At 49.9% G+C, this 27,871-nt stretch overlaps 1 protein-coding gene across 1 annotated transcript; it reads right to left on the reverse strand.

Moving 5' to 3' along the window:
* KLHL17 (kelch like family member 17) lies at positions 1–27,815 on the reverse strand. Its single transcript, XM_058161061.1, has 12 exons — positions 27,687–27,815; positions 18,620–18,879; positions 17,361–17,482; positions 16,009–16,230; positions 15,275–15,391; positions 13,331–13,544; positions 11,936–12,080; positions 9,385–9,552; positions 8,646–8,734; positions 6,523–6,596; positions 5,768–5,949; positions 1–5,642 (listed from the first exon to the last, which is right to left on the reverse strand). The coding sequence occupies exons 2-12, from the start codon at positions 18,828–18,830 to the stop codon at positions 5,414–5,416; spliced, it is 1,773 nt and encodes a 590-aa protein (XP_058017044.1). The 5' UTR covers positions 18,831–18,879; positions 27,687–27,815; the 3' UTR covers positions 1–5,413.
* Between the last annotated feature and the right edge of the window lie 56 nt (positions 27,816–27,871).

Genomic DNA, 27,871 nt, shown 5'->3' on the forward strand with positions numbered 1-27,871 from the left:
ATTAAACAAGGTAAAACTGAGAATGAGTCAGAAGAGTCAGGAAAAATCTAATTTTTTTTTATTTATTTTTTTTTAAATTTTACACAATTGGCTTGTATTGCTTATATTTCCCCCTCCCCTCCCCGTTTGTTATAGTGCAAAAATTTGAGAAACACAAAATAAAGTGGACGTTTGGAACGGCACATAAATAAATCCGACACACAGATAAATTACAGATTAATTAACGCATACACCCCCTTCCTCAAGGCATCTCCAACCTAGGGTGAATAAGCTGGGAGGGGGGGGGATTTGCACCATGGATAGATCAGAGATCGTACTTCAACAGTAACAAGGGTTGGAAGGGGCCTTGGAGGTCATCTAGCCCAACCCCCTGCTACACGCAGGAGACCCGTGCTAGGGATTCGAACCGCCGACCTTTCTGAAGCTCAGCGTCTTAGCCACTGACTTCAACAGGAGCACAGGGGCAACAAGGAAGATGAGATTAATTATTTCCTTCCTTCCTTCCTTCCTTCCTTCTGTCCGTCCTTCCTTCCTTCCATGCTTGGCAACTGGCTCACATTTTATGGCCGTTTGCAACATCCCATAAGGTGGGGTTTTTTTATTGGCATTTTCCCTTGTTTCTTCTGACTTCCAGCAAAAAAAAACAAAAAAACCCAAATGGGATGGCTGCAAAAAAAAGAAAAGTGATCTGTTTAATGACCGTAATTCCGGGCTCAATTATGGTCATAAATGGAGGACTACCTATCATGGTAATTCTGATGGGAAGCTGAAAGCTAGTTTTGAATTAAATTAAGTTAGTGGGTGTGGGAGAAAGCAAGGACATGAGTGAAAACAACCATTTGCCAATTCCTTCGTAGTTCCAGCAAAAGGGGCCTCTGTGGCTCAACAGGCTAATGCAGTCTGTTATTAACAGCAGCTGCTTGCAATTACTGCAGGTTCAAGCCCCACCAGGCCCGAGGTTGACTCAGCCTTCCATCCTTTATAAGGTAGGTAAAATGAGGACCCAGAATTTTGGGGGGGCAATAAGTTGACTTTGTATATAATATACAAATGGATGAAGACTATTGCTTGACATAGTGTAAGCCGCCCTGAGTCTTTGGAGAAGGGCGGGATATAAATGCAAATTAAAATAAAAAAAGTTAAGGCTACCATATCCTCCATCGTTGCAAAACCCAGCATCTTTGCTTGGGTTCCAATCGGACGTTGAGGATTTGTAGCATCTCTCTTCCGATCGGCAAAGACGCCACCGAAACGTGGTAGCAAAAAACGACGCAGAGAACGAATCTCTTGGGCCAGGGGTCTCCAACCTTGGCAACTGTAAAACTGGGTGGACTTCAACTCTCAGAATTCCTCAGCCGGCTGGGGAATTCTGGGGGGGGGTTTGAAGTCCACCAGTCTTAAAGCACCCAAGTTTGAAGGAGCCGTGCCTTTGCCCCTTCCCATCTCTGCGAACGAAAGGATATCCTCTGCAAATGCATCTTCTCCCACCGCCCCAAAAGTAAGACAAGTAGGGTCCTTGAGTGGCTCAGACTGGTAAGACAGTCTGTTATTAACAGCAGCTGCTTGCAATTACTGCAGGTTCGAGTCCCACCAGGCCCAAGGTTGACTCAGCCTTCCATCCTTTATAAGGTAGGTAAAATGAGGACCCAGATTGTTGGGGGCAATAAGTTGACTTTGTATATAATATACAAAAGGATGAAGACTATTGCTTGACATAGTGTAAGCCGCCCTGAGTCTTCGGAGAAGGGCGGGATATAAATGCAAATTAAAAAAAAAAAAAAAAGACATGCCTCCCCCAGGGACCGGCTGAGTGGTGGGATTCAAATAATTTAACAACCGGTTCTCTGCCCTAATGACTGGCTGGGTGGGGGTGGCCAGGGGGTGTGAGAGGCAGCACTCAGTCCCCTGCACCACCCTAGGAACAAAAACGAACCACGGGGGTGGGGCAGTGGGGGTGCCGCCACCCCACACCCCATTTTGGGCCTAGTAGGCTCCCTGCAGCCTCCTGGGAGCAAAAATGGGCTGTGGGGGGGCTGCCACCCCCCCCCCCGGTGCCGTTTTGGGCCTAGTAGGCCTCCCTACTAGCCAAAATGAGGTGCGTGGGAACTCCTGGAAGGGGAGGGGCTGGGAGGGGAGGAGCCAGTCATCAATTTAACCGGTTCGCCCGAACCGGCCCGAACCAGCTGAATCGCACCACTCGACCCACCCAAACAAGGTTTTTTTCCTTCAATTCCTACATTTTCACATTAGGGACGTGAAAAACGTCACCTGACTGGTTAACACTTCAATTGTTCCTTTTCAAGGATGCCTTGGAACAAGCAGGTATCCGCGGATAAATTACAGAAGGGCAAAAAAAAAAATTAAAAAAAATCCCTGGCGTTTGTAACTAGGATCAGTTGGGAATATCTCTGATTTGTGATCCAGAAAGATTTTGCAAATGGATATTGCTTGGAGAAAGTCCTAGCTTTTCAGCCGAATCATCTTTTGGCTGAGTGTTTCTCAGGCTTGGCCCCTTTAAGACGTGTGGACTTCAACTCCCAGAATTCTTCCAGCCAGCTATGAATCCTGGGAGCTAAAGTCCACGCGTCTTAAAGCAACCAAACACTGCTGTAAACAGCATGAAAAGGAGTTTTATCAACATCTTCCAATGCAGGGGTCTCCAACCTTAGTCCCTTTAAGACTTGTGGACTTCAACTCCCAGAGTTCCTCAGCCAGCTTTGCTGGGAGTCGAAGTCCACAAGTCTTAAAGGGACCAAGGTTGGAGACCCCTGTTCCAATGCAAACATTCTCTACCCCACTCGGGCACAAACGGATGAGAAGGACCCAGAGGCTTTGCCTCCCCCACATAGACAACCTGCCCCACTGAAGGATCCCCAAAAGCAAAGCGAAGGCACTTATAAAACAAAAACAAAAAACGACGAACACCGCGAAAACAAATTTCCCAGAATGAACGCAGCTGATTGAACGCCGATACATGGTTCCCACTCACAGCCCGCAGGATTTGCAAAATATACGTCTGGGTGGAAGGCCGAGCACAATGCCAGACAAGCTACAGATTTACAGACATTGTTTGCTTTTTGCAAAAATGTCTTCGAAGCTAAGCCCCCCGATGCTTATAAATCTAAATCATGGATACAGAGAAGCCCAGCGTAGTTGCCCTTTGGGTTCGCCCTCGGTGGCAAGTTTGTTTGGGTTTTTTGTGTGTGTGTGTGTTTTGTTTCAAATCATGGCTTATATGAACGGTAGGATGTGTGGACTTCAACGCCCAGAATTCCCAGCCGCGGACATCTTGGCTGGAGTATTGAAGAAGAAGGAAGTGGACCCATAAGTGTGGTTTGCTAACAAAATAGGGCACCAAGCATTCGACGGTCGGTTTGATTGTGGTTGATCCAGCTGGGGAAGTTCACCGTGGTTCGTAGAGCAGATCGCAGAAGGACGTGTTTAATAATCGTGGCTTGATGCATAAACCACACTTCTGACCCACAACCCCCAAAATTCGATGCAAATTCAAAATGAGGGATCTCCGAAGCTTGCGAGTTGGGACGTTCAATTCAACCTGCCCCCAACCCCATCCAGCATTGTTGCGAACAGGCCCAGATAGTGTCACAGTGAGCGACAAAATAAATAAACCAACACACAAACAAACGAAACCGGAAAAAAAATAATAAAACAAACCCCAGAAGCAGTAAAGGGGTAGAATAAAACCGACGAGAAGCATTGGCTGACTTATAAGCATTGGCCCCTGTGTCATAAGCCCTCTTCTGCAGATTTCTCATTTTTTGCCTCCAAAATGGCGAAGAGAAAGGGAGGTCATCCGTACACAGTGGCATCTATCTTCAAGCAACTCCTTTCCTCTCTCTCCCCCCACCCACCCAATTTTTTTCACGGCAGGCTAGCTGGCATCCGAGCTGGGCTTTGTAGTCCAAACCCCATCCAAAGTGAAGGGAACAGTACAACAGTTGGAACTTCTTCCAGGCAAGTCCTCAAACGTAGTGCATTTTCTTGCTTTCGAAATAACCCTTCCAAAATTAAGTGCTGCCATGTTACTCTCCGCGAGAATTAAATTCCTTTTCGACCGCCTTCTTAGTGCTTCGAGAACAAAATCCATGTAATGCAGTTAATATTGTGTAGGTTCACAGTCCCTCCCAGGAACGAGCGTGGCAGGATAATACTCTGAAATCAGACATATATATTTTTTTTAGGCAGGAATTGTTGGGACAACAACCGGTTGCGGTGCCAAAAACAGATGAGATGCACAATGCCGAATTGGTCCATTCAAAAGGAAGGATATGATTTAAGCCACTCTTGGTTAATCCACCAGGATATTTTTCCCACGAGAGTCTCCCTTCAGTAGACGGCGGCAGCCACGGTTCTGACTTCGCAGCGGATTAAACAAAGCGCCTCCCCGCCATTTTCTGTCCTGCAAACCCTCCGATTTAAATAAATAAATAAGGAAATAAATAGGCAGAAGGCAGGCAGGCAGGGAGCAGATTGGCTGGCAAGGTGAGCAAATAAATTGTAAAGACCCTCCCATCGTCGGCACTCCCAACGACACAAAGAGGGGAGAACCCCAAGGTGAACAGATAAGGAAATGCTACTGACGCACCTCGAGCCATAAGATCCACTCCACAGAGTCCATAGTAGACCACATCCCGTCCCCAAATCTCCAAACAACTCTGACCGAATTCTTCCCGGTTCAGACGAAGTGCGAAGCAACCCCATGGAGACAGCTCCAGACACGTGCCGGGAAAGATACTACCAGGAGGATATCTGAATTGGTGGCCTACAGAGAGGGGAGAACATGGAGAGGAGGACCTGCGGAACATCTCAGCCCTGTTTTCATGTTAAGGCCTCCTTTTGCTAGACACCGACGTCAAAGGCCTCCTTTCCACCATATACTGTTAGGTTTGGTTAAGAAGTTTTTTTGGCTAATTGCGATGGTCACAGCTTAAGGTTCTGCAGTTGGCACACAGCCTAGGCGAATAACTCCATGGTTGGCGTCGTCGGTTTTAGCTCGTGGCAGTACCTTGATTTTTTATTTTTTATTTTTCCCTTACCAATCTCAGTCCTTCGCATGAGATGGATCCGGCGATCGACGTCCAATCGTGGAACTCGAAGGTTGTTGTTGAGTCTGGTCTACGAGAACCAGGTTAGCGTCGGTCTAAGTTGCGATGAGATCAACAATGGACGCGTGGAGAATTCTCGGTTTCGGCGGTCTTCTTCTCTAAGTAGGTCTTTTTGAGGAGACTCCCCCCCTCTTGGAGCTGAGCCAAATGTGGGCCCCTGGGGAAAATCTCTGGGTACAGCCCCCCCATTTCACAGAGATCGGCTTCCGGAGGGGCCGGACCAAGCCGGCTTCGCGCTCCGACAGACGCTGCAGTCCGGGCGAGGCGAGGAACGGCAGGGTCCTTCGTCAAAGACTCGTCGAGGAGACCGAGAGGGTGGGCGAGGATGGGGGCGGGAAGTTGAGGAGTTCCAGCACCGCCACCCCCACGCTGCTACGCCGGGTGAACATGCACGAGGCCGCCACCCACTTGTTGGTCCGCGGGTTGTACTTCTCGATGGAGTTGAGGCTGGAGCTGCCGTCGTTCCCACCCACGGCGTAGAGCCAACCTTCCATGGCCACCAAGTCATGGGTGCTTCTAAAAAGAAGAAAGAAGAAGAATGGAGTTTGGAAGGGGCTTTAAGGGTTCCCTCAAGCAGGAGAACATCTGGCTACGGCTAAACTCTAGAAGCTTCCACGATCTTTTGGGGCACTGCTCCCTACCTACGGATGTTCATGGGGGCCACGCTTTCCCATGTGTTGGTTTTGGGGTTGTAGCGCTCCACCGAGTTAAGGCAGCTGGTCCCGTCATTCCCTCCGGCTACGTACAGCATCCCTTCCAGGACGGCCACACCTGCACTACTCCGGCGGCTGAGCATGTTGGCAATGGGTGTCCAGGTGTTGATCTGGCAGAGAAGAGAGAAAGGAGAGGTTAAAAAAACCCAAACGCTCAGCTTGTCCAAAAAAAAAAAAATCAGCTTCAAAAAAATCCGCTCCTCCTTTTTTTAGAGTTCTAAGAGATACACCTGAGGATCCAGAGTTTTCTTTCTTTCTTTCTTTCTTTCTTTCTTTCTTTCTTTCTTTCTTTCTTTCTTTCTTTCTTTCTTTCTTCCTTCCTTCCTTCCTTCCTTCCTTCCTCCCTCCTGTTTCCTTCCTTCTTCCCTCCTTTCCTCCCTCCCTCCCTCCCTCCCTCCCTCCCTCCCTCCCTCCCTCTTTCTTTCTTTCTTTCTTTCTTTCTTTCTTTCTTTCTTTCTTTCTTCCTTCCTTCCTTCCTTCCTTCCTTCCTTCCTTCCTTCCTTCCTTCCTTCCTTCCTCCCTCCTGTTTCCTTCTTTCCCCTTCCTTCCTTCCTTCCTCCCTCCCTCCTTTTTCCTCCCTCTCTCTTGGCCTACTACTGTATTCTATTGGGGCTCATGCCATTTGAGCAGGAGAGGGGTGTGTGAGAATCCTGGCCCACGTTTTGCCTCCCCTCCCCCTTCACCTGCGGCTCGTACTTCTCCACCGTTGCCAAGTGTGAGGAGCTGTCGTATCCTCCAACAGCGTAGAGGTTGCCGTCTGCAATGGAGAAGAAGAAGAAGAAGGGAAAAAAGCAACTTGTAATAGATCACCCAGTGGCCCACCATCCAGCATGTCTGTCTCCAGGAAGCCCTTGATTTATGAGCACAATTGGGACCTGGACTGGAAATTTAGCCCTAAGTCATCACGGTTGTTAACTTGAGAGATGTCGTGTCCCCCTCCCCCTCCGACGGCCGGGTCTGGGAAGTCTGTATCAAGCGTGGCCACGAAGCCTCTGCCGCTTTGCCAAATTCCTGTCAGAGTTCTCAGGGCAGGCAGGAATCCAAGGTGTGACTTCAGCAACCAGATGAGACTTTGCTTGACTCAAATTCCTTGACTCAAGCTGGTCTTTTATATAGGCCATGGGGTGTGGCTCCATGACTCAGCACTTATCCAGGCTTGCCCCTCCCTTCCTTTTGCTGACGTCGCCTCTCCATTCTCCGGAAGCGGGGATCCGTCTACTGTGACTTTCCGTCCTCCTGACCTGCTGCCGGCAATTCTAGCACGTGGCTGGCTTCGTGCTCACACGCTGTAGAAGGGAGGTTTGTTTGCTCATTCCTGACATTCTGTCTGGGCATGGTGCCAGGGCTGGGGGCTGGAGGCATGCCAGGCCGTTCCTCTTCATTATTAGACTCTGACTCAGATAGCAGGAGATGGGAGGGGCCCGGCTGCGGAGAGGAGGGCGGGTGAGGCACAACAAGAGGCCTTTCTTTCCACAGTTGTTGCAAAAGGGGATCGCATCGCTCCGAGACGCTGCAACCATCATAAATACGAACTAGTTGCCAAGCATCTGACTTTTGATCACATGACCACGGAGATGTTCCAATGGTCCTAATTGTGAAAAATTGTTCTGACCCAGCTCCCCGAACACGACAAACCCTCTGTAGTTGAAGCAATGACTCCTTTATTAGGAGCGCCGGCAAAAAGTTTCTCAACGTAGGCTAACAAATCTGTCCGGCAGGGGTGATGAATAGTTGACTGCCACATGTATTCATTTCTGCCCCCTGCCTTTTATTCCCCAGAGCTAGGGTGGGGCTTCGCCAGCAGCTGTGGCTCTTCCGTCCCAAGAACCGGCCCATAGATTTCCACTGCTCTCCTCTCCTCTGCCTTCTGCGCATCCACGCGTCAGGCACTGGACCCAGCTGTTCCTCCTCTTCTTCATCAGCCACCTCCAGACCTGGGGGCTGTTGACTCTCCACCTGAGGGCTGACGGATGGCCCAGGCTCCGCCTCCATCTCTTTCTCTGCCAACTCCATTCCCTCTTCCCCCTCGGAGCTCTCGGGTTGCCTTGATGCTGACCCTGACTCCCATGCCTCCTCCTCCTCTTCTTCCTCTGATTTGGCTGCTGGAGGAGCTGGCCACAACAAAAATAGTCCTTTTTTTCAGTGCCGTTGTAAATTCGGTCACTAAATGAACTGTTGTAAGTTGACGGTTCCCAGGCTATTCTGTCCACCTCCATCCGAGTGATGGCTTAATTAGCCGGCACTATCAGCTCTGGCAGCAGAATACCGAACGTCTGCCAAGTTTTCTGATATCTCCCTCGACGCTGGTGAGTCACTTCAGCTCTTAGTTAATCAGTTGATTTGCCGGCTACGAAGAGACACAGCAGTGCTCACTGCTTTTATATCCTGTGGGGTGTGGCTCCATGACTCAGCACTTCCTAGGCCTGCCTCACCCTTGCTTCTGTTGTTCCCGCCTCTCCTGCCTACGAAACCAAGGGTCCAGCCAGGCCTGATTGCCATCAGCTGGGTCTGGAGGCGTGGCCTGGAGGGGGGAAGAGTCAGGGGACGGAGGCCTTGTTATCTCTTCCACCTGGCCTGCTTCTGGCTCCTGGAGCTGAGCCAGGGAAGCCGGTGCTCCCGAGGTAAGTCCTGACGGCCCTTCCCCCTCACTTTCCAAATCACTTTCTGGCAGCAGGCCAGGCTCCGAGTCACTTTCTGGCAGGAGGGCCGGCTCGGGGGGCGCAGACACAACACAGGCCCTAAGACAACCACAACCTCTCGAATCCTTAAAATAAGGGGAGCTGTTTTGGGAAAAAGCTGGCCTTACCTAAGGTTGCTATGCGGACGTATCTCCTTCTGGTGCTCATAGCAGTAATACTTGCCCAGGTTCCAGTAAGGGGGTCATATCTTTCAGCACTGGGACACATCAAGAGAAAAAGCAGCAGAATCAATAGCTCCCAGGAGCAAAGCATTTTTAAAAGGCAAATTAAAATTAAAAACGATTAAGGATGGTTTTGGTGGGGGGGGGGGAATGGGGGGGGCCGTCGTAGCCGATTCACGATCTGCTGAAAGATCCACGACTTGTTTTAAAGAAGAATTTTGTTTATTTCCCCCCCCTTCCTCTTCTCCTAACCCAGGGCTGTCCAAACTTGACCCCTTGAAGAGCGGCGGACTTCAACTCCCAGAATTCCCCAGCCGGCAACTTGCTTATATTTATAGCTTATGCTGGCTGGAGAATTCTGGGAGTTGAAGTCCACCGCTCTTCAAGGGGCCAAGTTTGGACAGCCCTGTCCTAACCCGTGAATTTTATTTGTTTTTAAGAATTAAACAAATAAGAGCATCGTTGGGACCGAAACATGGATTTTAGGGCATTGTCTCTTTGATGCTTTGTGGTCTTCTCTCTCTTTTACGTCTGTTATTATCAAAACGATACGGATGGTGACTTAACGCCCGTCCCGGTTCCATGAAAAATGAGAAATTCACCTTGGTGGCGGTTTTGACGAGGGTAGTTCTGGAGAAGGAGGATGGGGGGTGGGGAAACCAGGTAGACCTTCTTGGACTTTTACCTGTTCAGGCACGAAGCTCCATCGTAGCCCCCAGCGGCATAGAGTAGGCCGTGCAGGGCCGCCACCCCGAGGCAGCTCCGCCTGGTGCCCATGGAGACCTCCGTCTGCCACGAGTTGGTGACGGGGTCGTAGGACTCCACGGTAGCCAAGTCAGATGTTCCGTCATAGCTGCAGAGGGAGGGAGAGGGAGGGAGGGAGGAAGAGACGGGGGGGAGGGGGCAGAGAGGGATGGAAGAGGAGGGAGTGGGAGAGAGGAGGGACGGGGAGAGAGGAGGAGAGGAATGGGAGGGAGGGAGGGAGGAGAGGGGCAGAGAGGAGGAGGGAGAGAGAGAAGAGGAGGAGAGAAGGAGAGGAGGGAGAGCGTGAGAGGGAGGGAGAGGGAGGCAAAATGGGAGCAGAGGGAGGGAGAGAGGGAGGAGAGAGAGAGAGAGGAGAGAGGGAGAGAGGAATGGGAGGAGAGGGAGGGAGGGAGAGGGAGACAGGGAGGCAGAGGGAGAGAGAGAGAAGAGAGGGAGAGAGAGGAGAGAGGGAGGGAGGGAAGGAGAGGGAGGCGTGAGAGGGAGGGAGGGGAGGCAGAATGGGAGCAGAGGGGAGAGAGGAGGGAGAGAGAGGGAGAGGGAGAGGAAGAGAGAGAGGGAGAGAGGAAGAGAGAGAGAGGGAGGGTGAGAGAGGGAGGGAGGAGAGGAGAGGAGGGAGAGCGTGAGAGGAGGCGAGGGAGGCAGAATGGGAGCAGAGGGGAGAGGGGAGGAGAGAGAGAGGAGAGGAGGAGAGAGAAGAGAGGGAGGGAGGGAGAGAGAGAAGAGAGGGAGAGAGGGAGGGAGAGGGAGATTGAGAGAGAAAGAGAGGGAGAGAGAGGGAGGCAGAGAGTGGGAGAGGGAGGGAGGGAGGAGGAGAGAGAGAGAGAGAGATTGATCCATTTTTAAAAGAAGAGTAAGAATGGCCACAGCGAAGCAAAACTTTGGAAGAGAATTAGGAAAGGAAAATTGAAAATCAGAAGCGTGGAGATTTTTTCCTCTTTAAAAAAAAACAACGAAATGTCCCCGTGAACAAGTCAAGGTCAATTCTTGGTGGCATCTCCACCCACTTCTCCTGGTTGCCATTTGGCCAGGTCTTCTTCTGCTTCTGCCTTGCTTTCGGTTTCTGCTTTCTTCCAATTGATCTCACGCTGGTTGCCTTTTCTGAGCCTGGGCTAAGTTCGGCCTCGGAGATCAGCCCAAAGCAAATGCTGCCATCTGCTGTGGCAAAGCTTGGCTCCCCTTTGTCTTTGGCGTGGGAAAGGACCATACTTTTATCTTTCCTTTCCTTTCCTTTCCTTTCCTTTCCTTTCCATTCCATTCCTTTCCTTTCCCATTCCATTCTTTTCCTTTCCTTTCCTTTCCTTTCCTTTCCCATTCCATTCTTTTCCTTTCCTTTCCCATTCCATTCCTTTTATTCTTCCCTCCCTCACTTTCATTTTCTCCATTTATCGTTCTTTTCCTTCTTTCCTTTCCCTTTCCCTTTCCCCTTCCTTCCTTCCTACCTACCTACCTACCTACCTACCTACCTACCTACCTTAATAACAGTAGTAAATCTGCAACTCGCTGAATTCTGTACAACGATCCTTCGTTGGCTCATGGCCCATGACCTTGGAAGAGATCTAGATCGGGGTCTCCAACCTTGGCAACTTTAAGACTTGTGGACTTCAACTCCCAGAATTCCTCAGCCAGCTTTCTGGGAGTTGAAGTCCGCAAGTCTTAAAGTTGCCAAGGTTGGAGACCCCTGATCTAGATAGATTAATCCAGGTTTACTTTTGTATCACAGTCTCTCAGGTTCGAACGAGGCTCGCCTGGGCATGCCCTCCAAGAGGGCTCTCATGCTGCTCATTTAAAGCACATTCTGCTTTTTTTATTTAAAAAAAAAATCGAATTCTAACTCAACACAGATTCTGAACACGGACAAGGGTCTTCTGCCCCTAACCCAGCCTGGAGCTAAAGTTCAGCAAGTATTTTCCGTTAGGATTCTGGCCAATCCGGTGACATTTTAAAACACTTTCCTGCTTCTACCGTTTAACCTCTGCTGTGACCCAGAGGTAAGGGACGCGGTGGCTCAGCAGCTAAGACGCTGAGCTTGTCGATCAAAATGTCAGCAGCTCAGCGATTCGAATACCTAGCGCCGTGTCACAGGGTGAGCTCCCGTGACTTGTCCCAGCTTCTGCCAACCTAGCAGTTCGAAAGCACATAAAAAATGCAAGTAGAAAAAATAGGGACCATCTTTGGTGGGAAGGGAACAGTGTTCTAGGCGCCTTTGGCGTTGAGTCATGCCGGCCACATGACCACGGAGACGTCTTCGGACAGCGCTGGCTCTTCAGCTTTGAAACGGAGATGAGCACCGCCCCCTAGAGTCGGGAACTAGCACATATGTGCTAGGGGAACCTTTTTACCTTTATGACCAAAGGTGGTATATATCCGGTTCATACGGTTCAAGCGAACCGGCAGCGGAAATCGTGGGTGTTCCATCCAAATATCAAATCATAGGAGCCATTCAAGGAGCATGGCGGCCAATTCTTCCTTACCCTCCCACAGCGTAGAGCTTGTTCCCAATGGCCGCAACTCCCACCCTGGCCCGGCGGGTGGACATGGAAGCGACCATGTGCCAACGGTCAGTCCGCGTGTCGTAGGCTTCGCAATCCCCATGGATCGCAAAAAGGCTCCCTCCACCTGCAGGAGGGGAGAGAGAGAGAAGGAAGGAAGGAAGGAAGGAAGGAAGGAAGGAAGGAAGGAAGGAAGGAAGGAAGGAAGGAAGGAAGGAAGGGAAAGGAAAGGAAAGGAAAGGAAAGGAAAGGAAAGGAAAGGAAAGGAAAGGAAAGGAAAGGACAGACAATATTTTTTTCTTAAAATTGGGCCAGATTCATTCAGATTCAACGTAGCTGCCATCTTGGAGGAAATTTGCTGGAAGTACATCACACTGCAGGCTCTCTTCCTACAATGCACACAACCAGATTAGTGGAGTGACCTAGAACCATGTTTCTCAAGCTTAGCAACTTTTAAGGGAATTCTGGGACTTCAGCTTCCAGAATTCCCCAGCCAAAAATTGTAGAGAAGATACTTCTTAAGAAATATCAGGGCTGTCCTTCCTTCCTTCCTTCCCTCCCTCTACTCCCTTTTTCCCCCCTTTCTTCCTTCCTCCCCTCTCTTCCTCTTCTTCCTCTCCTCCTCTGCTTCCTTTCCTCACCCTCTCTCCTTCTATCTTTTTTCTTTTCCTTCCTCCCCTTTTCCTCTTCTTCATTCCTTCCTTTCCTCACCCACTCTCTCCTTCTACTTCTTTTCTTTTCCTTCCTACACTCTCTTCCTCTTCCTCCTCTCCTTTCCCTTCCTTTCTTCCCTCCCTCCCTCTAACTTTTTCCTTCCTTCCTCCCCTCTCTTCCTTTTCTTCCTCCCCTTCTCTGCCTCCTTCCTTCCTTCCTTTCCTCACCCACTCTCTCTTTCTACTTCTTTTCTTCTCCTTCCTACACTCTCTTCCTCTTCCTCCTCTCCTTTCCCTTCCTTTCTTCCCTCCCTCCCTCCCTCTAACTTTTTCCTTCCTTCCTCCCCTCTCTTCCTCTTCTTCTTCACCTCCTCTGCTTCCTTCCTTCCTTCCTTCCTTTCCTCACTAACTCCTTCTACCTCTTTTCTTTACCTTTCTACCCTCTCTTCCTCTTCCTCCTCTCCTCTCCCTTCCTTCCTTCCCTCCAACTTTTTCTTTCCTCCCTCCTCTCTCTTCCTCTTCTTCCTCCCCTCCTCTGCCTCCTTCCTTCCTTCCTTTCCTCACCCACTCTCTCCTTCTACCTCTTTTCTTTTCCTTCCTACCCTCTCTTCTTCCTCCTCCTCTCCTCTCCCTTCCTTCCTTCCTTCCCTCCCTCTAACTTTTCTTTCCTTTCTTCCTCCCTCCCTCCCTTCTTTCCCGTTCTGTTCCTTCACCCAGGCCTTACCCACAGCAAAGAGCACCATGCTGGCCCCCTCGCAGCGCCGTGGACGTGTCCGGCTGTTGCTCAGGACTGCTCTTTGCTCAGGCATCAAGTGGTACTTGAGGGCTTCGATCAGCAAATCTTTGCATTCCGAATGATGCCGGACCAGAAGTTCGGTGTCAACGTTGCTCATCAGGAAATCCCGGCTGAGCAAGGGAAGACGAACGCACTTCATGAGCTGAAAAAGGAAGAATTAAAATTCAGAAAGGGACTAAACCATTCCTCACAGGTGTGGGGGAGACTGCCAAGAGACTGCCATAGGTTGCACTCTGGGGAAAAATGGACGAGAAGATCAGCTCTTAACTTCGGAAGCTTCATTTCCTCCATCCTGCTTCATTCAAATGAGCTTCTCCGAGGGAGATGCCCCTCTAGGGAGGGTTAGGATTCATCTACATGACCTTTTAGGGACCCCTTTCAGCTCCATGGTTTATGGGAAGTACCAAGAACCACAGCGGCAACGCAAGAATCGGCAGAGAGAATTAGAAAGACGCCAAACTTGTATCTTTGAACCGCTTCTGGGGTCCTGTTGTGGTCCGCCAGCAGCCTGCGGAGCTGGCAGCGAAGTCGGACAGTGAGGAGGCTGGGGAGGACCATGGGCCAGTCCTGGAGTCATGTGAAGGCACAGAAGAGGGCTCTGCGTCAGAGGCAGAGATAGGGCCAGGGCCATCTGGGAACGATGTGTGGACTCCGGAGCCTCCAGAGGCAGACAACAGAGAGGCAGATGAATAGGAGGAGCCTGTTCCTAGTGCGTGCATGCGAAGAGCTGCCAGAAGGCAAGAGCAGCTGAAGCAAAAAGGACAACTTGGGAGTAAGACCAGGAGATGATTGGCCTCTCCCATAAGGCTTAAAAGACCAGCAACAGCTCTTGGGCTCTTTATAGGAAAGCAACGTTGATTCCATTGCTTCTTGTCAGCGTCTCTTGAACTTTGTGGGGGTTTTGCCAAGAAAAGCCTTTGGCAGGTTGCCAAAGACAACAAAAGATGGTGATAAGGCAGAAGGCTGTTTATGAAGAATTTGTTCTGGACTAAGCTGAGAATGAATTAATTCTTAGCTGTTCTAATACAATAAGTTTGTTCAGGACTGAATTGTGTTTGGTAATCCCTACTTGGGCCTCGGTCACAACAGGTCCTACATCTAGGACAGCTTAGATGTGGGGGGGAATGACAACTTCCCTAGTCCCCAGCCTGCCTGACCCACAGTCCAACAGACTAAGAATGATCGGTCCTTTGGGTCAGCAGCAGGTTGAGAACAGTTGAAAGTTCCCCGTTGGTCAATTTCCATTTCTGATTTTATGATCGTTCCAGTTTCTGGTCTCAGTCAGGGGTGAAATCTAACTTACCTTCCCTACCAGTTCAGAAGTGTGCGCGCTATCGTCACATCCAATTTTTGACCCACTGTGCATGCATAAAAGCCTTCTGCCCATGCGCAGAGGGTCAAAAATGAATTACTTCCTGGTTAAAACCAGGAAGTAACAATGTCTGGGTGGGTGGGTGGAGCCTCGCACTGCCGCCACTACGATTCGCTGAACCACACATTGCTGCCGCTACCAGTTCACCGAACCACACAATACCGCTGCTACAGGTTCGCTGCCGCTACCAGTTCGCGTGAGCCAGACAGAACCAGCAGGATTTCATCACTAGTCTCAGTGTTGGAAAAACATTTTCAATCCAAACAGGAAAGGCCTCCGATGTGAAAAATCCCCCCAAAAAAGGTATATTAAAGCATTCAGTGTTTTGGGAATGGCGACGGTGGGAACCCTTCAAAAAACAAGATCCACATTTGTACGCATCAAGGAAAGACTCTCCGTCATAACCAGGAGGAGGAGGAGCCCCGGAGGCTCAGGAGGTAATTCCAGACCGCCCATCTTTTCATCAAATGCTTACAACTTTATCTTGGAAAGCAACGTACTCGAGGAATATTCTGCTTCCGGCTGTCCACATCGTGCTTCACCCAGCTCAAGACGGCTCGGTAAACTTCCTCTTCCGAAGGCACGTTGAGGCTGTCGCTGGAGATGAGATCTAACACCTGCCCACAGGAGGAAAGAAAAGGAATACTGTATTTTTCCGACTATAAGACGCACCAAGATTTCGAAGAGTCTCCCTGGGTCCAAGGATGAAATTGACTTGAACAAAGACAATTCTGAACAATGGGTCAACCAGGATCCAAGAGGACGGAACTGACTTGAACGAAGACAATTCATAACAAATGGTCAACCTGGATCGAAGAAGATGGAGTTGACCTCAACAATGCTGAGCAACGAGTCTCCCTGGGTCCAAGGATGGAATTGACTTGAACAAAGACAATTCTGAGCAATGAATCACAGAGGGTGGAATTGGCTTGGATAGAGACAATTCCGAGCAATGGCTCTCTCTCTCTCTCTCTCAACCTGGAATGCTAAGAGGGAATTCCTCTCCTTCAGACTGGGAATTTTTTCTCGGAGGGACAGAGAGAGATCCAACTCTAACTCCAGAATCCACTATAAGTCCCATGGTTCCCTGGCAGTGGAAAAACACAGTCAGTACACCCGTAACTCTGTGGGCAATGGAACTCCTGTCTCATACTACAATTTAATATCATGACTCTACCCCAACCGTCCATATCCTTTTACTTCCACCTGGACACCTCCCCTCCCCCAATCTCACCTGTTTGAGAGGCAGCAACATAAATTCCTCCGTCTTGGAGACATCCACAAAGTGCTGCAAGACGTACTTATGCGCCGATTTCAAGAGATCGCTGCAGGAGTGGGTGTCTGCAAAACCTCGGATGCCCAGACAGTTGGAAGGGTCCAATTGGCTCAAGAGAAATTTGCAGCAGGCATCTCGCACTCCGTTCAGCTGCAGGAGGCTGGCTGCAGGAAGCAATGTCTGAAGAAAAAAAGAGAGAGAGAGAGAGAGAGACTCTTGGCTGCATTCTTGTGGCTAGGAGTTCCACAGACAATCCACAATGTAGATCTCACACTGGGCAAGGATCAAAACTACAGGGGCTGATTAGGTGGTTACAATATGCCTGTTCCTTCCTTTTTTCCCATCCTGTCTTTGTAACTTTAAAACATTCTGGCTGTTTGCTTTTATATCTAATTTTTGAAGCTACCTGTGATAAAGAGCAGAGAAGCTCAGAACCGGTTTGCACCTGAATCCAAGGCCAGGCACCCTGAGAAAGAATGTGGAATACCTGTCGTGTCCCACTCCTCCGCTAACGGCCGGGTCAGGGAAATCCGAATCAGGCGTGCCTCTGCAGCTCTGCCAAAATCCTAGCAAAGTCCTCAGGGCAGGCAGGAGACCAGAAAGTGACTTCAGCAAGATATGTTTAGACTTTGCCTGACTCAGAGAATGCCAGAAAGCAGGTCCTTTATATAGGCCATGGGGTGTGGCTCCATGACTCAGCACTTATCCAGGCCTGCCCCTCCCTTCCTTCTGTTGCGTCCGCTTATCAAGTCTTCTGATGCGAGGGTCACTCCAGTCGGCAGCTGTTGGTAATTGACCTCCCTCAGGCTCACATGCTGTGGAGGAGGGGGAGGGGTCTAGTTGCTCCGTTTGCCTGGGCATGGAGCCAGAGCTGGGGGCTGGAGATATTTCCTCCTTTTCAGCCTGTCTGGGCATGGAGCCAGGGCTGGGGCCGGGAGGCATACTAGAACATTCCTCTGTGTTCGGAAGCAGATAAGAAGGCCCCGGCTGTGGTGAGATTGGGCGAGACAACAATACCTCCCCAAACACCTCAGCGTTCTCAAAACGCTTCGGTGAGTTCCGATTGGCTGAAGACAGTCATGGGGGAAGGGCTGGGATGAGGGGAAACCTTTCTGTATCTTTTGAGCCGGATCTATCCTGACTTTACTACAGCCAACCCCTTTTTAAGTAAAAGAACCTTTCAGTTCAACCAAATGGAGTCGAGGGTCTTTCTTCCCTAAGGGATCTGACTGGAGCAGGCCTGACAGTGCTCTTCCCCCAAAAGCGTTGTGGGCCCACTTTGAATCCTTGCTGGATGGATCCATCCTTACCTGGACGTTCCCTTCTCCCACCACGATCTCAGCTGTGTAGGCGTACTGGACCAGCTGTTCTAGAGCCTGCGGATCAATATCATGGAGCGTGACGTGCGTCTGACGGCTCTCACTCATCTCGTCTGCGCCAATAGATTAAAAAAACAATGGTCGGGAATGGAATTGGGTTTGACTAGTCTAGACAACGGTATTCTAATATTTGAGGGGCTCCCCCAGAGAAGAGGGATTCAACCTATTTTCTATCTTGAAAGTAGATCTCGAATCTTGTGCATCTTCCTGGGCCAACATCTGATTGATTTATGTTCCTGCAAAAAAAAAAAAAGGAAACCCCCCCCCCCAAAGAGAATATATTGCAAAACTTAAGAGGCCCCTGCGATGTGCGGAGAAGATTTGGAACGAGGAGTGAGTATACTCAAGATTGTAGTCCTTGCTCAGCCACAGAAGCCTGTCCCTCTTTCCCAGCCGGCCCACCTCACAGGCTCGTCGTGAGGGTTGAAAAAAAATCGGAAGAGAGTGGGAACTCTGCATAAACGATGAAGTTAGCAAATTAGGGCCGCCCGTTTGCTAGACACAGCCCTGGATGTCTCTCGGGACCTTAAAAAACAATGGGGGGGAAAAATCTCACCAAAATTTAAAAATGTGGCGGCCAAGAATGAACCCAAAGCATTCAGTAGCACAACGACAATTTACGGGCCATCTAACCTTCCTGACCCCCCCTGGCTTTACAAAAAGTTGGCAAGATCAGAAACATCTAATCTTGTGGAGGAGAGTCACAAAGGAATCCCTATGGATTTTACTCCACTAGTTGTTGCTGACTCTGGGGTGTTTTTCTCTATTCCAAGGCCATTGAACCAGCGCTGTCCAAAGACATTTCGGCGGTCATGTGGCCCACATGTATTACTTTCCCACCGGAGCGGTACCTATTCGTCTACTCGCATTTGCATGCTTTCGAATTGCTACTTTGGCAGGAGCTGAGACGAGGACAGGAGCTCGCTCCCTCGTGCGGCGCTCGGGTCTCGAAACCCAAGTGGCCAACTTTCCACCCAGCAAGCCCAGCGTTTTAACCAACTGAGCCACCGCACCGCCCCAGTCCTCGGAGGAGAGATGGGCTGTAAATCTGACCGATTAAATAAAGGCAAGTTTAGTTGCAGGACAGCACAGGTCTCTGGTTGTTCCCACCCAAACGGGTTTCCAGCCGAATTTCGGTTAGAGGTAGGCCGGAATTTGACCACGACCCCTCCCACCCCCTAGATACTTGCTTGTGAACATGGCGTGGAAGTAAGGGCTGCAGGAGGCCAAGACCACCTTGTGCGCCTTGATTTCCTTGGCGGCCACGTGCAACACGATGTCGCACAGGAGGCCCCGTTGCCGCATGCGGTTCATGCAGACGAAGGCGTCGTGGTAGTGCCGCTTGGAGTTGTGGGAGATGCTGTGGCCGTCCCGGTTGAGCAGCTGCATCCCGTTCTCCATGGCGGCAGCCGGCTCGCTCCTGGCTCGCGGCAGTGCCCTTTCGGCCTCTCTGCAGAAATTAGATTCACGTTAAGTCCTCAACGCGTTTCACATAATGACCCACCAGCCCGGCTTTCCGCAGCGCAATGGTTAAACGAACATGCAGATCTTTCAGTGGGGCGTGGGGTGTTTTAGGGGTGTGGGGAGGCCCTTGGAGGGCTAGTGCAGACACAGGGCCACCTGTCCTGGACTCCCAAGGCCTCCCCCATCCCCTAAACACCCGGCATTCTTCCCCCTGCACTTCAGGATTCCCCCCCACCCCCCAATCCAGTAGTGAAATCCAAATGTTTTTACTACCGGTTCTGTGGGTGTGGCTTGGTTGGCATGGGAGGGGGAAAATACTGCAAAATCTCCATTCCCACCATATTCCTGGGGGAAGGATACTGCAAAATCCCCATTCCCTCCCCGCTCCAGGGGAAGGATACTGCAAAATCCCCATTCCCTCCCCGCTCCAGGGGAAGGATACTGCAAAATCCCCATTCCCTCCCCGCTCCAGGGGAAGGTTACTGCAAAATCTCCATTCCCTCCCCACTCCAGGGGAAGGATACTGCAAAATCCCCATTCCCTCCCCGCTCCAGGGGAAGGATACTGCAAAATCCCCATTCCTCCCACTCCAGGGAAGGATACTGCAAAATCCCCATTCCTCCCACTCCAGGGAAGGAAAGAAAAAATAGCCTCTGACAATCAGGCAACTCAGCTGGGATCGTCAGAGGAACCTTTTAAAAGCATTCTTTCTACAACCTCTTCGGCCGAAGAGGTTTTAAAAGCCTCTGACGATCTATAAGGATTAAAGAGCATAATTATAAAGTTGTTTGGAAATGGTATTTGACTCCAGTAAGATTGTCACAAATGGATAAAAAAATTAGTAAAAAATGTTGGAGATGTGAGATGGAATTGGGGACTTATGAACATATGTGGTATAATTGTGATAAGGTTAAAAAGTTTTGGCAACAATTGGAGAAAATGATATTTGAAATGATGGGGAAAGTAATAACATTGAGAGTGGAAACTATATTATTGTTGGTAATTAAGGAAATAGAATTAACAAAATATGAAAAAGAATTGATTAGAATTATGATTATAATAGGTAGAATTATAATAGCTAGATATTGGAAACTAGATGTGATTTTTAGAATAGAAGAGTGGAATTCTGAAATGTGGAAATTAGCTTTAAATGATAAAATGACATGTGATATTAAAATTAGAAGTGGTGTGTATAAAGAAGATATTTTCTGGAAGACTTGGAAACCATTTGTGGACTTTGCGCTTGGAACATTGGACGCTTCAGTACCTGTACCTCGAGAACGTGGATTTTGGCAATCATGAGGATATATCCGAAGACCCAAATCTTCCTTTTATGTATAGCACAAGGGTGTAATAATGTATTTTCTTTTTGTTTGTTTGTTGTAAAAAAAGTAATAATAATAAAAAAAAAAAAAAGCCTCTGACGATCCCAGCTGAGCCGCGCGATCGTCATAGGCTTTTTTTTTTTACTTTTAAAAGCATTTTTAGGCCGAAGAAAAAATGCTTTTAAAAATAAAAAAAAACCCCAACAACTGATGATCGCGTCGCTCAGCTGGGCATGGGCATGGTGGGGGGGGGAGAGGCAGGGATTTTTGCTACCAATTCTCCGAACCACCCGCCACCATCGCTACCGGATTGGGCGATCCGGTCCGAACCGGGAGCATTTCACCCCTGCCTGTCTCCCTTCCCTGCCTATGATTGACAGCCAGGCAATGCAACGTTTAAGCTTCTTGGCAGAAAAAATGCCCAAAATAGCTGAGGTGGGCGCTTCCCGCGAGGGAGCGGGGACTCCCATCTGGAAGGAGTGGGGGAGGGAAAAGAGCGCCTGACAGGAGCGGAAACAACTCCCGAGAGCCACCCACACAACTGTCAATGAATCGTGCAAACGTGCCTGCAGCTTTCAGGATGGCGGGGGAGGCCGAACACACAACCGGCTGCGTAATGAATGGTTGAGAAGGACTGGGAGAAATCTCGAGGTATGATGATTCCTGCGGGAGGGGAGGAGGCTAGATTGCTGCCCTCCCTCTCCTCCTCCTCCTCCTCCTCGCAGCTGTTTTGAGTGCAAGGATGCAATAATTGAGTCTTCCATGGCCTGGTGCGATCTGCACGAACTCTAAGTTAGCCGAACAATCGCAGGCCAGCCTTCGTTAAGCGTCCTTCTCGTTATGCTTCGTTCTAGGAAGAAGGCCCCGAAGGCCTCAGTGATCACTGGGACGCCTGATCGAACCTCAAGGCCGCCGGGAATCATCCGGGCCACCTGCAACTATGCCGGAAGGTAACAACGCAGGTTAAAACGGGGAATAGAACAATCCATTCAGGGTTTCAGGAGAGCAACATCTCTCTCTCTCTCTGGGAGCTGTCCAAGGTGCTGAACTCATATTTTTTTTACCATACACATTTCCCTCGGCTTATAACCATTCGTTTAGCGACTGCTCCGAGCTACAACAGCACTGAAAAAAATGGGACTTACACTGGTCCTCACCCTTACAACCAATGCTGTATCCCATGGTCGTATGATTGAATCGCTCATGGCTGGCCATTTCGGGGCTGACAATTCCAGTGTTTGGTAACCGACATGTAATCGAAATCTATTTACAACGGTTGCACCATTCCAGGTCGTGACCTTCCCAGACAAACCAAATCAATAGGACGAAGCCAGATTCGCTTAATGACCACATGGTTCACTTAACGACTGCAGTCGTTTGCTTAGGAAGCGTGGCCAAAAAAAAAAAGGTGATAAAATGAGATGTGACTCACTTAACAAACACCTTGTTTAGCAACCCAGGCCCAAATTGTGTTTGTTAAGTCAAGGACTACCTATTCTTAAATACCACTGTCTCATCTGCATATAACATTAAGGTCCCTTTCCTCTCCTTGGATGTACGGCAAAACAGAGAAACGAGTGGAAAGCTTAAAAATGATATTAAAATTTAGAAAGCAACTGCTACTGAGGAGAACTATATTCTCCAATGTTTTTAGCAGGGGCTCAAATTGTCTCTTGGGGTCCCGAGACCCTCAAGGTGGACAATTAAAATAAAAAATAAAACGTGCAGCCCCAGTGTCAAAACTCCTCCCCCACCCTTTGCAAAATTTAAGAATTTTAAGAAAAATTACGATTATTCTACCAAAGGGGAACCAACCCAGTTGGTTCTTGTAATGTTTTGCTCAAATCTACAGCCACAAGTCGGGGGGGAATAAATTCTGCACATGCTTACAGGCCCACTGGTAACACAGATAGTCCTTGACTTACAAGAATTCGCTTAGTGACCGTTCAAAGCAGAGGTGAAGTCGACTTACTTTCCCCACCGGTTCGGAAGTGCAGGCGCTGTGCGCGGGCGGACCCTCTGCACATGCACAAACCCTTCTGCGCATGTGCAGAGGGTAAAAAAACAGTTTACTTCCTGATTAAAACTGGCTGGTCGGTAGAGCCTCGCACTGCCGTTGCTACCGGTTCTCCGAACCATCCGCCGCCATCGCTACCGGTTCGGCCAAACCCGTCCGAACCGGTAGCATTTCACCCCTGGTTCAAAGTTACAACAGCACTGAAAAATGTGACTTACGGCCGTTTTTCATAGTTACGACCTTTGCAAGCATCCCCAGGATCACGTGATCCAAAATTCCAGATGCTTGGCAACTGGCTCACGTTCATGACTTTTGCTGTGTCCCAGGGGATCACGTGATCCCCTCTTGCGACCTTCTGACCGGCGAAGTCTGTGGGGAGGCCAGATTCACTGAACAACCAGGTTACTGACTTATCAGCTGCATTGATTCACTGAACAACGGCGGCAAGTGAAGTCGTAAAAAACGGGGCACAACTCACGTCACAAACGTCTCGCTTCACAGCAGACATATGGGGGGGTGTCAATTGTGGTCATAAGTCGAGGACTACCTGAAAACGTCGTCTTTTCTAGCCTCAAAATTTCACCTTAGCCACATTTCGCCCCGATCTTTCGCAGCAAGCAGAGGTGGGTTTCATGTAAATTAACAACCGGTTCGTCCAGCACCGGCCTTCCACACATACGCTTTGCTTGCTTAGAAAACATGGCTAAATAGGACGGCATAGCACCAGGGTGGGCGGGCGGCACCGCAGGTTCCTACTTCCGGTTCGCTCGAACCGGCTGAATCCCATCACTGGCCTATTGGGGAAAAACTCCCATCTCATTTTTGAAGGGAGCAGCTTCTCCTCCCCCTCTTCCTTTCCTTTGTAGCCCTCCAGCTCCCCTAAAAATAGCCCCGGCGGTGAATAAGAACATGACGCAAAGACCAAGATTAAATCTGGTTGCTAATACAGGTAGCTTCCGAAAACAGCTGAAAAAGTTCCAACTGACATTTCCAAGGGCTGCGAAGCCAGCCTCTCACATCCACGCGGGCCAGAGATTGTGGCGTATTGTACAACGTAGCAATTGCATGCCTGACCTGGCAGGGTGGTCCTCAGAGCTAGAATTTAACCAGGTGCCTCTTCCCCAATATTCTGCATTAGACACTCCCCCCCCAAAAAAATTCTTGATGGGCATTTGTTTTTCGGCCCTCACAGCAAACAGCTTCTATTGTAAAGCAGGAACTGCGGTGGGATTCAACCGGTTCGTTACAGTTCAGGCGAACCTGTAGGAGCGACCTGCGGGTGGGTCCGTCCCAGCCCACCCACCTGGGCGCAATTCCGTCCTATATCACTGTGTTTTTGATGCCGCAAGCATGCGCGGATGGCGTGCACCCACATTTCCGGTGCTGGGCGAACCGGTTGTTACCATTGGACTGGATAGATTCCGGTTGAAGTCATAAGCATGAAACAAACTTTGCACAAAAATAAACAAGAAGACATTCCAAGCACAGGAGAATAGGTGAATAAACACCGGAATGTAGGTAGTTCTTAGCTTACAACAGTTCATTCAGTGTGAACTGTGTTCAAAGTTACGACGACGCTGGAAAAAATGACCATTTTTCACACTTATGACCGTTGGAGCATCCCCATGTCCACTTGATCAAAATTCAGACAGTTGGCAACTGGTTCATATTTAGAATAGAATAGAATAGAATAGAACAGAACAGAATAGAATAGAATTTTTTTATTGGCCAAGTGTGATTGGACATAGAAGGAATTTGTCTTCGGTGCATAGGCTCTCAGTGCACATAAAAGAAAAGATACATTCATCAAGGTACAACACTTACAACACTTAATGATAGTCCTAGGGTACAAATTTAACAGTTAATGATACAACACTTAATGATAGTCATATCATTAATAGACATATCATTATGACTATTAATGATATGATATGATAGTCATATAATTATGACCAGCGAAGTCGGTGGGGAAGCCAGTTTTCACTTAACAACCGTGTGATTCACTTAACAACTGTGGCAAGGAAGGTAGTAATATGGGGCAAAACAAATGCTTCACTTACCAACATAAATTTGGGGTTCCTTTATGGTCGTAACTCAAGGACTACCTGTATTGGTCAATCAATATCCCCTCTGAATGTAATTGGCTACAGCCCTGGACATTTTCCAGCAAGTCTTTTATTTTATCAGATTTCTTTCTTTTGCTTGAAGATGACCATCGATTCAGTCAAATGTTTCCGGGATAATGAAGGACGGGGGGAGTGGACTAGATGACCTCCAAGATGAGCCCTAAGTTCTAAAATTCTGAATGGAGCATCTGCCTAAAATCCGCTGCATTGCTGAAGTTCATAATTTAGATTATTGGGAATCTGCCAGCGGAAACATTCCAGAAATGTGACATTATGATGCACCAGTTATGCTAGCAAGGACTGGGCCTGGGGGAGGGGGGAGGACTACAAAATCAATCTAATGTCCAGCTTACGGTAAAGGTTCCCCTCGCACATATATGCTAGTCGTTCCCGGCTCTACGGGGCGGTGCTCATCTCCGTTTCCTAGCCGAAGAGCCAGCGCTGTCCGAAGACGTCTCTGTGGTCATGTGGCCGGCATGGCTAAACCCCAAAGGTGCACAAAACGCTGTTCCCTTCTCACCAAAGGTGGTCCCTATTTTTCTACTTGCACTTTTTACCTGCTTTCGAACTGCTAGGTTGGCAGAAGCTGCGACAAGTCACGGGAGCTCGCCCCGTTATGCGGCACTAGGGATTCGAACCGCTGAACTGCTGACCTTTCGATCGACAAGCTCAGTGTCTTAGCCACTGAGCCACCACGTCCCTTTTTACGTCTAACTTGGAAGACCCCATAAATTGTCCCCAATTATCCAGATTTCTAGGTTCGGAACCAAGGTGGATTTCCAGAGCTTAAGCATTCAGTTTAAGATCTTCATCCTGGGCATAACCGATCGGTCGTTACTTGAAATATTTAATAATTTAAAACGCAGGCCGGATAGAGAAAGCTAGCGGAGAGCCAGGATATCTGTGAATGCTCCATCAGCAAATTCTTCAAAAGTAATTTCCCTGCATTACCTGGAGACACGAGGGGGGGGGGGAACACACCCTGGGAAAAAAAGCAAATTGTACGAATGAACAGCATCTCATTCAAGGTGCCCAACGCAAAACCCTCTCTGGTCCTGAACTCATGCAGAGAGCCAATAGGGATGTTGCAAGATCTCGCTCCTTTACATCAGTGCTGCGATGTCCGGATTCCGCCATCTGAGCTTTGCCAAATTTCTCTCCTCCGCGTGAAAAAGTCAGGGTTGAGGGCAGAGTTGGTATCTAGCCGGTTCGAGAGAACCGGTAGTAGCGACCTGCGGGAGGGGTGGAGTGGTGGTGGGCCCACCTGGGCACAATCCCATCCTATATCGCTGCAGTTTTGACTCCACATACAAGTGGGGACGCGGTGGCTCAGGGGCTAGGACGTTGAGCTTGTCGATCGAAAGGTCGGCAGCTCAGCGGTTCGAATCCCTAGTGCTGCCGTGTAACGGGGTGAGCTCCCGTGACTTGTCCCAGCTTCTGCCAACCAAGCAGTTCGAAAGCACGTAAAAAATGCAAGTAGGAAAAATAGGGACCACCTTTGTTGGGAAGGGAACAGCGTTCCGTGCGCCTTTAGCGTTGAGTCATGCCGGCCACATGGCCATGGAGATGTCTTCGGACAGCGCTGGCTCTTCGGCTTTGAAACGGAGATGAGCACCGCCTCCTAGAGTCAGGAACGACTAGCACGTATGTGCGAGGGGAACCTTTACCTTTACATGTGTGGACGGCGCATGTGAGCGAATTACCGCGGTGTTTAATGTCGCCCGCACGGGCGGGACGGTGCTGGGCGAACCGGCGGAGCCAGAATGCGAAGCCCACCTCTGGTTGAGAATCCTTCAACCCAGCAAGGAGCGATTTCCAAAAACAATTTTGAAGGGAAAAAAAAAAGAGGCAGAAGACAAGACGTTGCTGCACTCAAGAGCCGGGAGCGAGTGACACTGCGGCCTTCCCTGCATCCAAGATGCTTTCAAAGACCAGCTCAAAAAAGACCCAGGATATTAGCCAAGACCGGCTGAGTTTCCCTCCAGCTTCCTGCCAGCAGCTGCAGCTATAAAAAAATCCAGGTCAAACCCCCCCACCCCGCAAATCCATAAAGCACCATTATTTATTTACAAGCATTTCTCTCCTCTCCCCCCACCCCTCCAAATTTCCACCCCTCCCCTCCCTCTCTCTCTCTCTCTCTCTGCTTGGCCTACCAAGAAAAAAAGGACCACCATCTACTCCCTGGCCCCAATTCAAGCCGATCTAAAAAGTGTCACATTTTTGGATGTTCCCCTTTTTGTGTGTGTGGGGGGGGACAGACGGATGGGATGGTTGTGTGTCCGTTTGGTTATGGAGTGGGGGGGGGAGGAGAAGAGGAGAGACAAACCCTACATGCCCAGAAATTTAAGGAGAGGGGGGTGCGAAGAAACTCCCCCTCCCCTCCTTAAGATCTCGAATCTCTGAGCATCCTTATTATGGGTGTGGGGAGGGGCTGCTGGGAGGGGATGATGGGCATCGCCTGCCCTTGTTCTTTGTTACCCCTCCTTAGGATGGCATTTGCACGCCTGCTCTTCCCCCTCCCCCCGGGCTCCCATCCTCCATCCCACAATTTGCACAAATCAGCAAGGTGCATGGTCCTGTTTGGGAGGAGGGAAGAGGGAGGGCGGGGGGGGGGGCGTCGTGCAGGCAGACGCGGGGTGGGGGGGGGGAACTGCGTTCGTCTGGCGGCTGAGCCAGTCACCTTAAATAACCCCCCCCCGTCCTCTTTCCCCAACTCAAGGGAGGGAGGGAGACCGGCGCGCCTCTCCCGCTCCCAGCCGCAACGCGCAAGCGAGCCCTCCCCTCTTTCTTTTTTTTTTGCCTCCCTCCCTCCTTTCTTCCTTCCCCCTCCCCATTCCACACATTTCAGCAACCTCCGTCCCTGTCTGTCCCCCACACCCTGCCTTTCCCATCCACTGCGGTGCAGCTTCCCCCCTTATTCCCAGTGAGGGATGGTTGCAGAAGGCCCTTGGTGCATCGGAGCCTTTGCAACGCCGGGGAGACCCCCAGATTTTTAATTTTTTTGGGTGGGGGGGCGGGAGAGGAAGAAGGGATCAAGCTCAAGCTGGAGGACCTAGCCTCGATCGCCCCCCTCCCGGAGGAAGGATGCTGTTTTGGGGGAGGGGGTGTCTCTCTCTCTCCCCCCCCCCAGTCTGCAACAAAGCAGCTTTCTTGCAAACCTCACCCCCTCCTCCCCAGCAGCAAGGGGCTTGTACATCACCCCATCCATCTTCCCCACCCCCACCACACATCTTGCAGACTGGGCTGCCTCCTGTTCAACCGCCCCCCCTCCCCCAGCATTGTTTCCCTCCCCCCCCGCCCTACCTTTTAATGGAAAAAGACTCACCCAGCGGGACCCTCCAGGGCTAAGCAGCAAAGGTGGCCTCCCTGCTCGGGCACTTTGTTCTCCAGGTTGATGGATTTGGGTTGGCCAAATTCGCCCGGGGAAAAAAAGAAAAAATAAATAAATCCGATCCGGGCAAGGGGGCAAGGGGTGGGTGGGTAGGTGGGTGGAAATATCTCGCCCTGCAC

This window comes from Ahaetulla prasina, chromosome 18 (assembly GCF_028640845.1).
Source record: "Ahaetulla prasina isolate Xishuangbanna chromosome 18, ASM2864084v1, whole genome shotgun sequence".
Taxonomy (NCBI): Eukaryota; Metazoa; Chordata; class Lepidosauria; order Squamata; family Colubridae; genus Ahaetulla; species Ahaetulla prasina.

Coding starts and splice junctions, on each gene's coding strand:
- KLHL17 (XM_058161061.1), bottom strand. CDS start 18,830: ATGGAGAACGGGATGCAGCTGCTCAACCGGGACGGCCACAGCATCTCC. Junction 5,950..6,522: donor TGGAGAAGTACGAGCCGCAG/GTGAAGGGGGAG, acceptor CTTCTCTGCCAG/ATCAACACCTGGACACCCAT. Junction 5,643..5,767: donor GCCCCCATGAACATCCGTAG/GTAGGGAGCAGT, acceptor TCTTCTTTTTAG/AAGCACCCATGACTTGGTGG.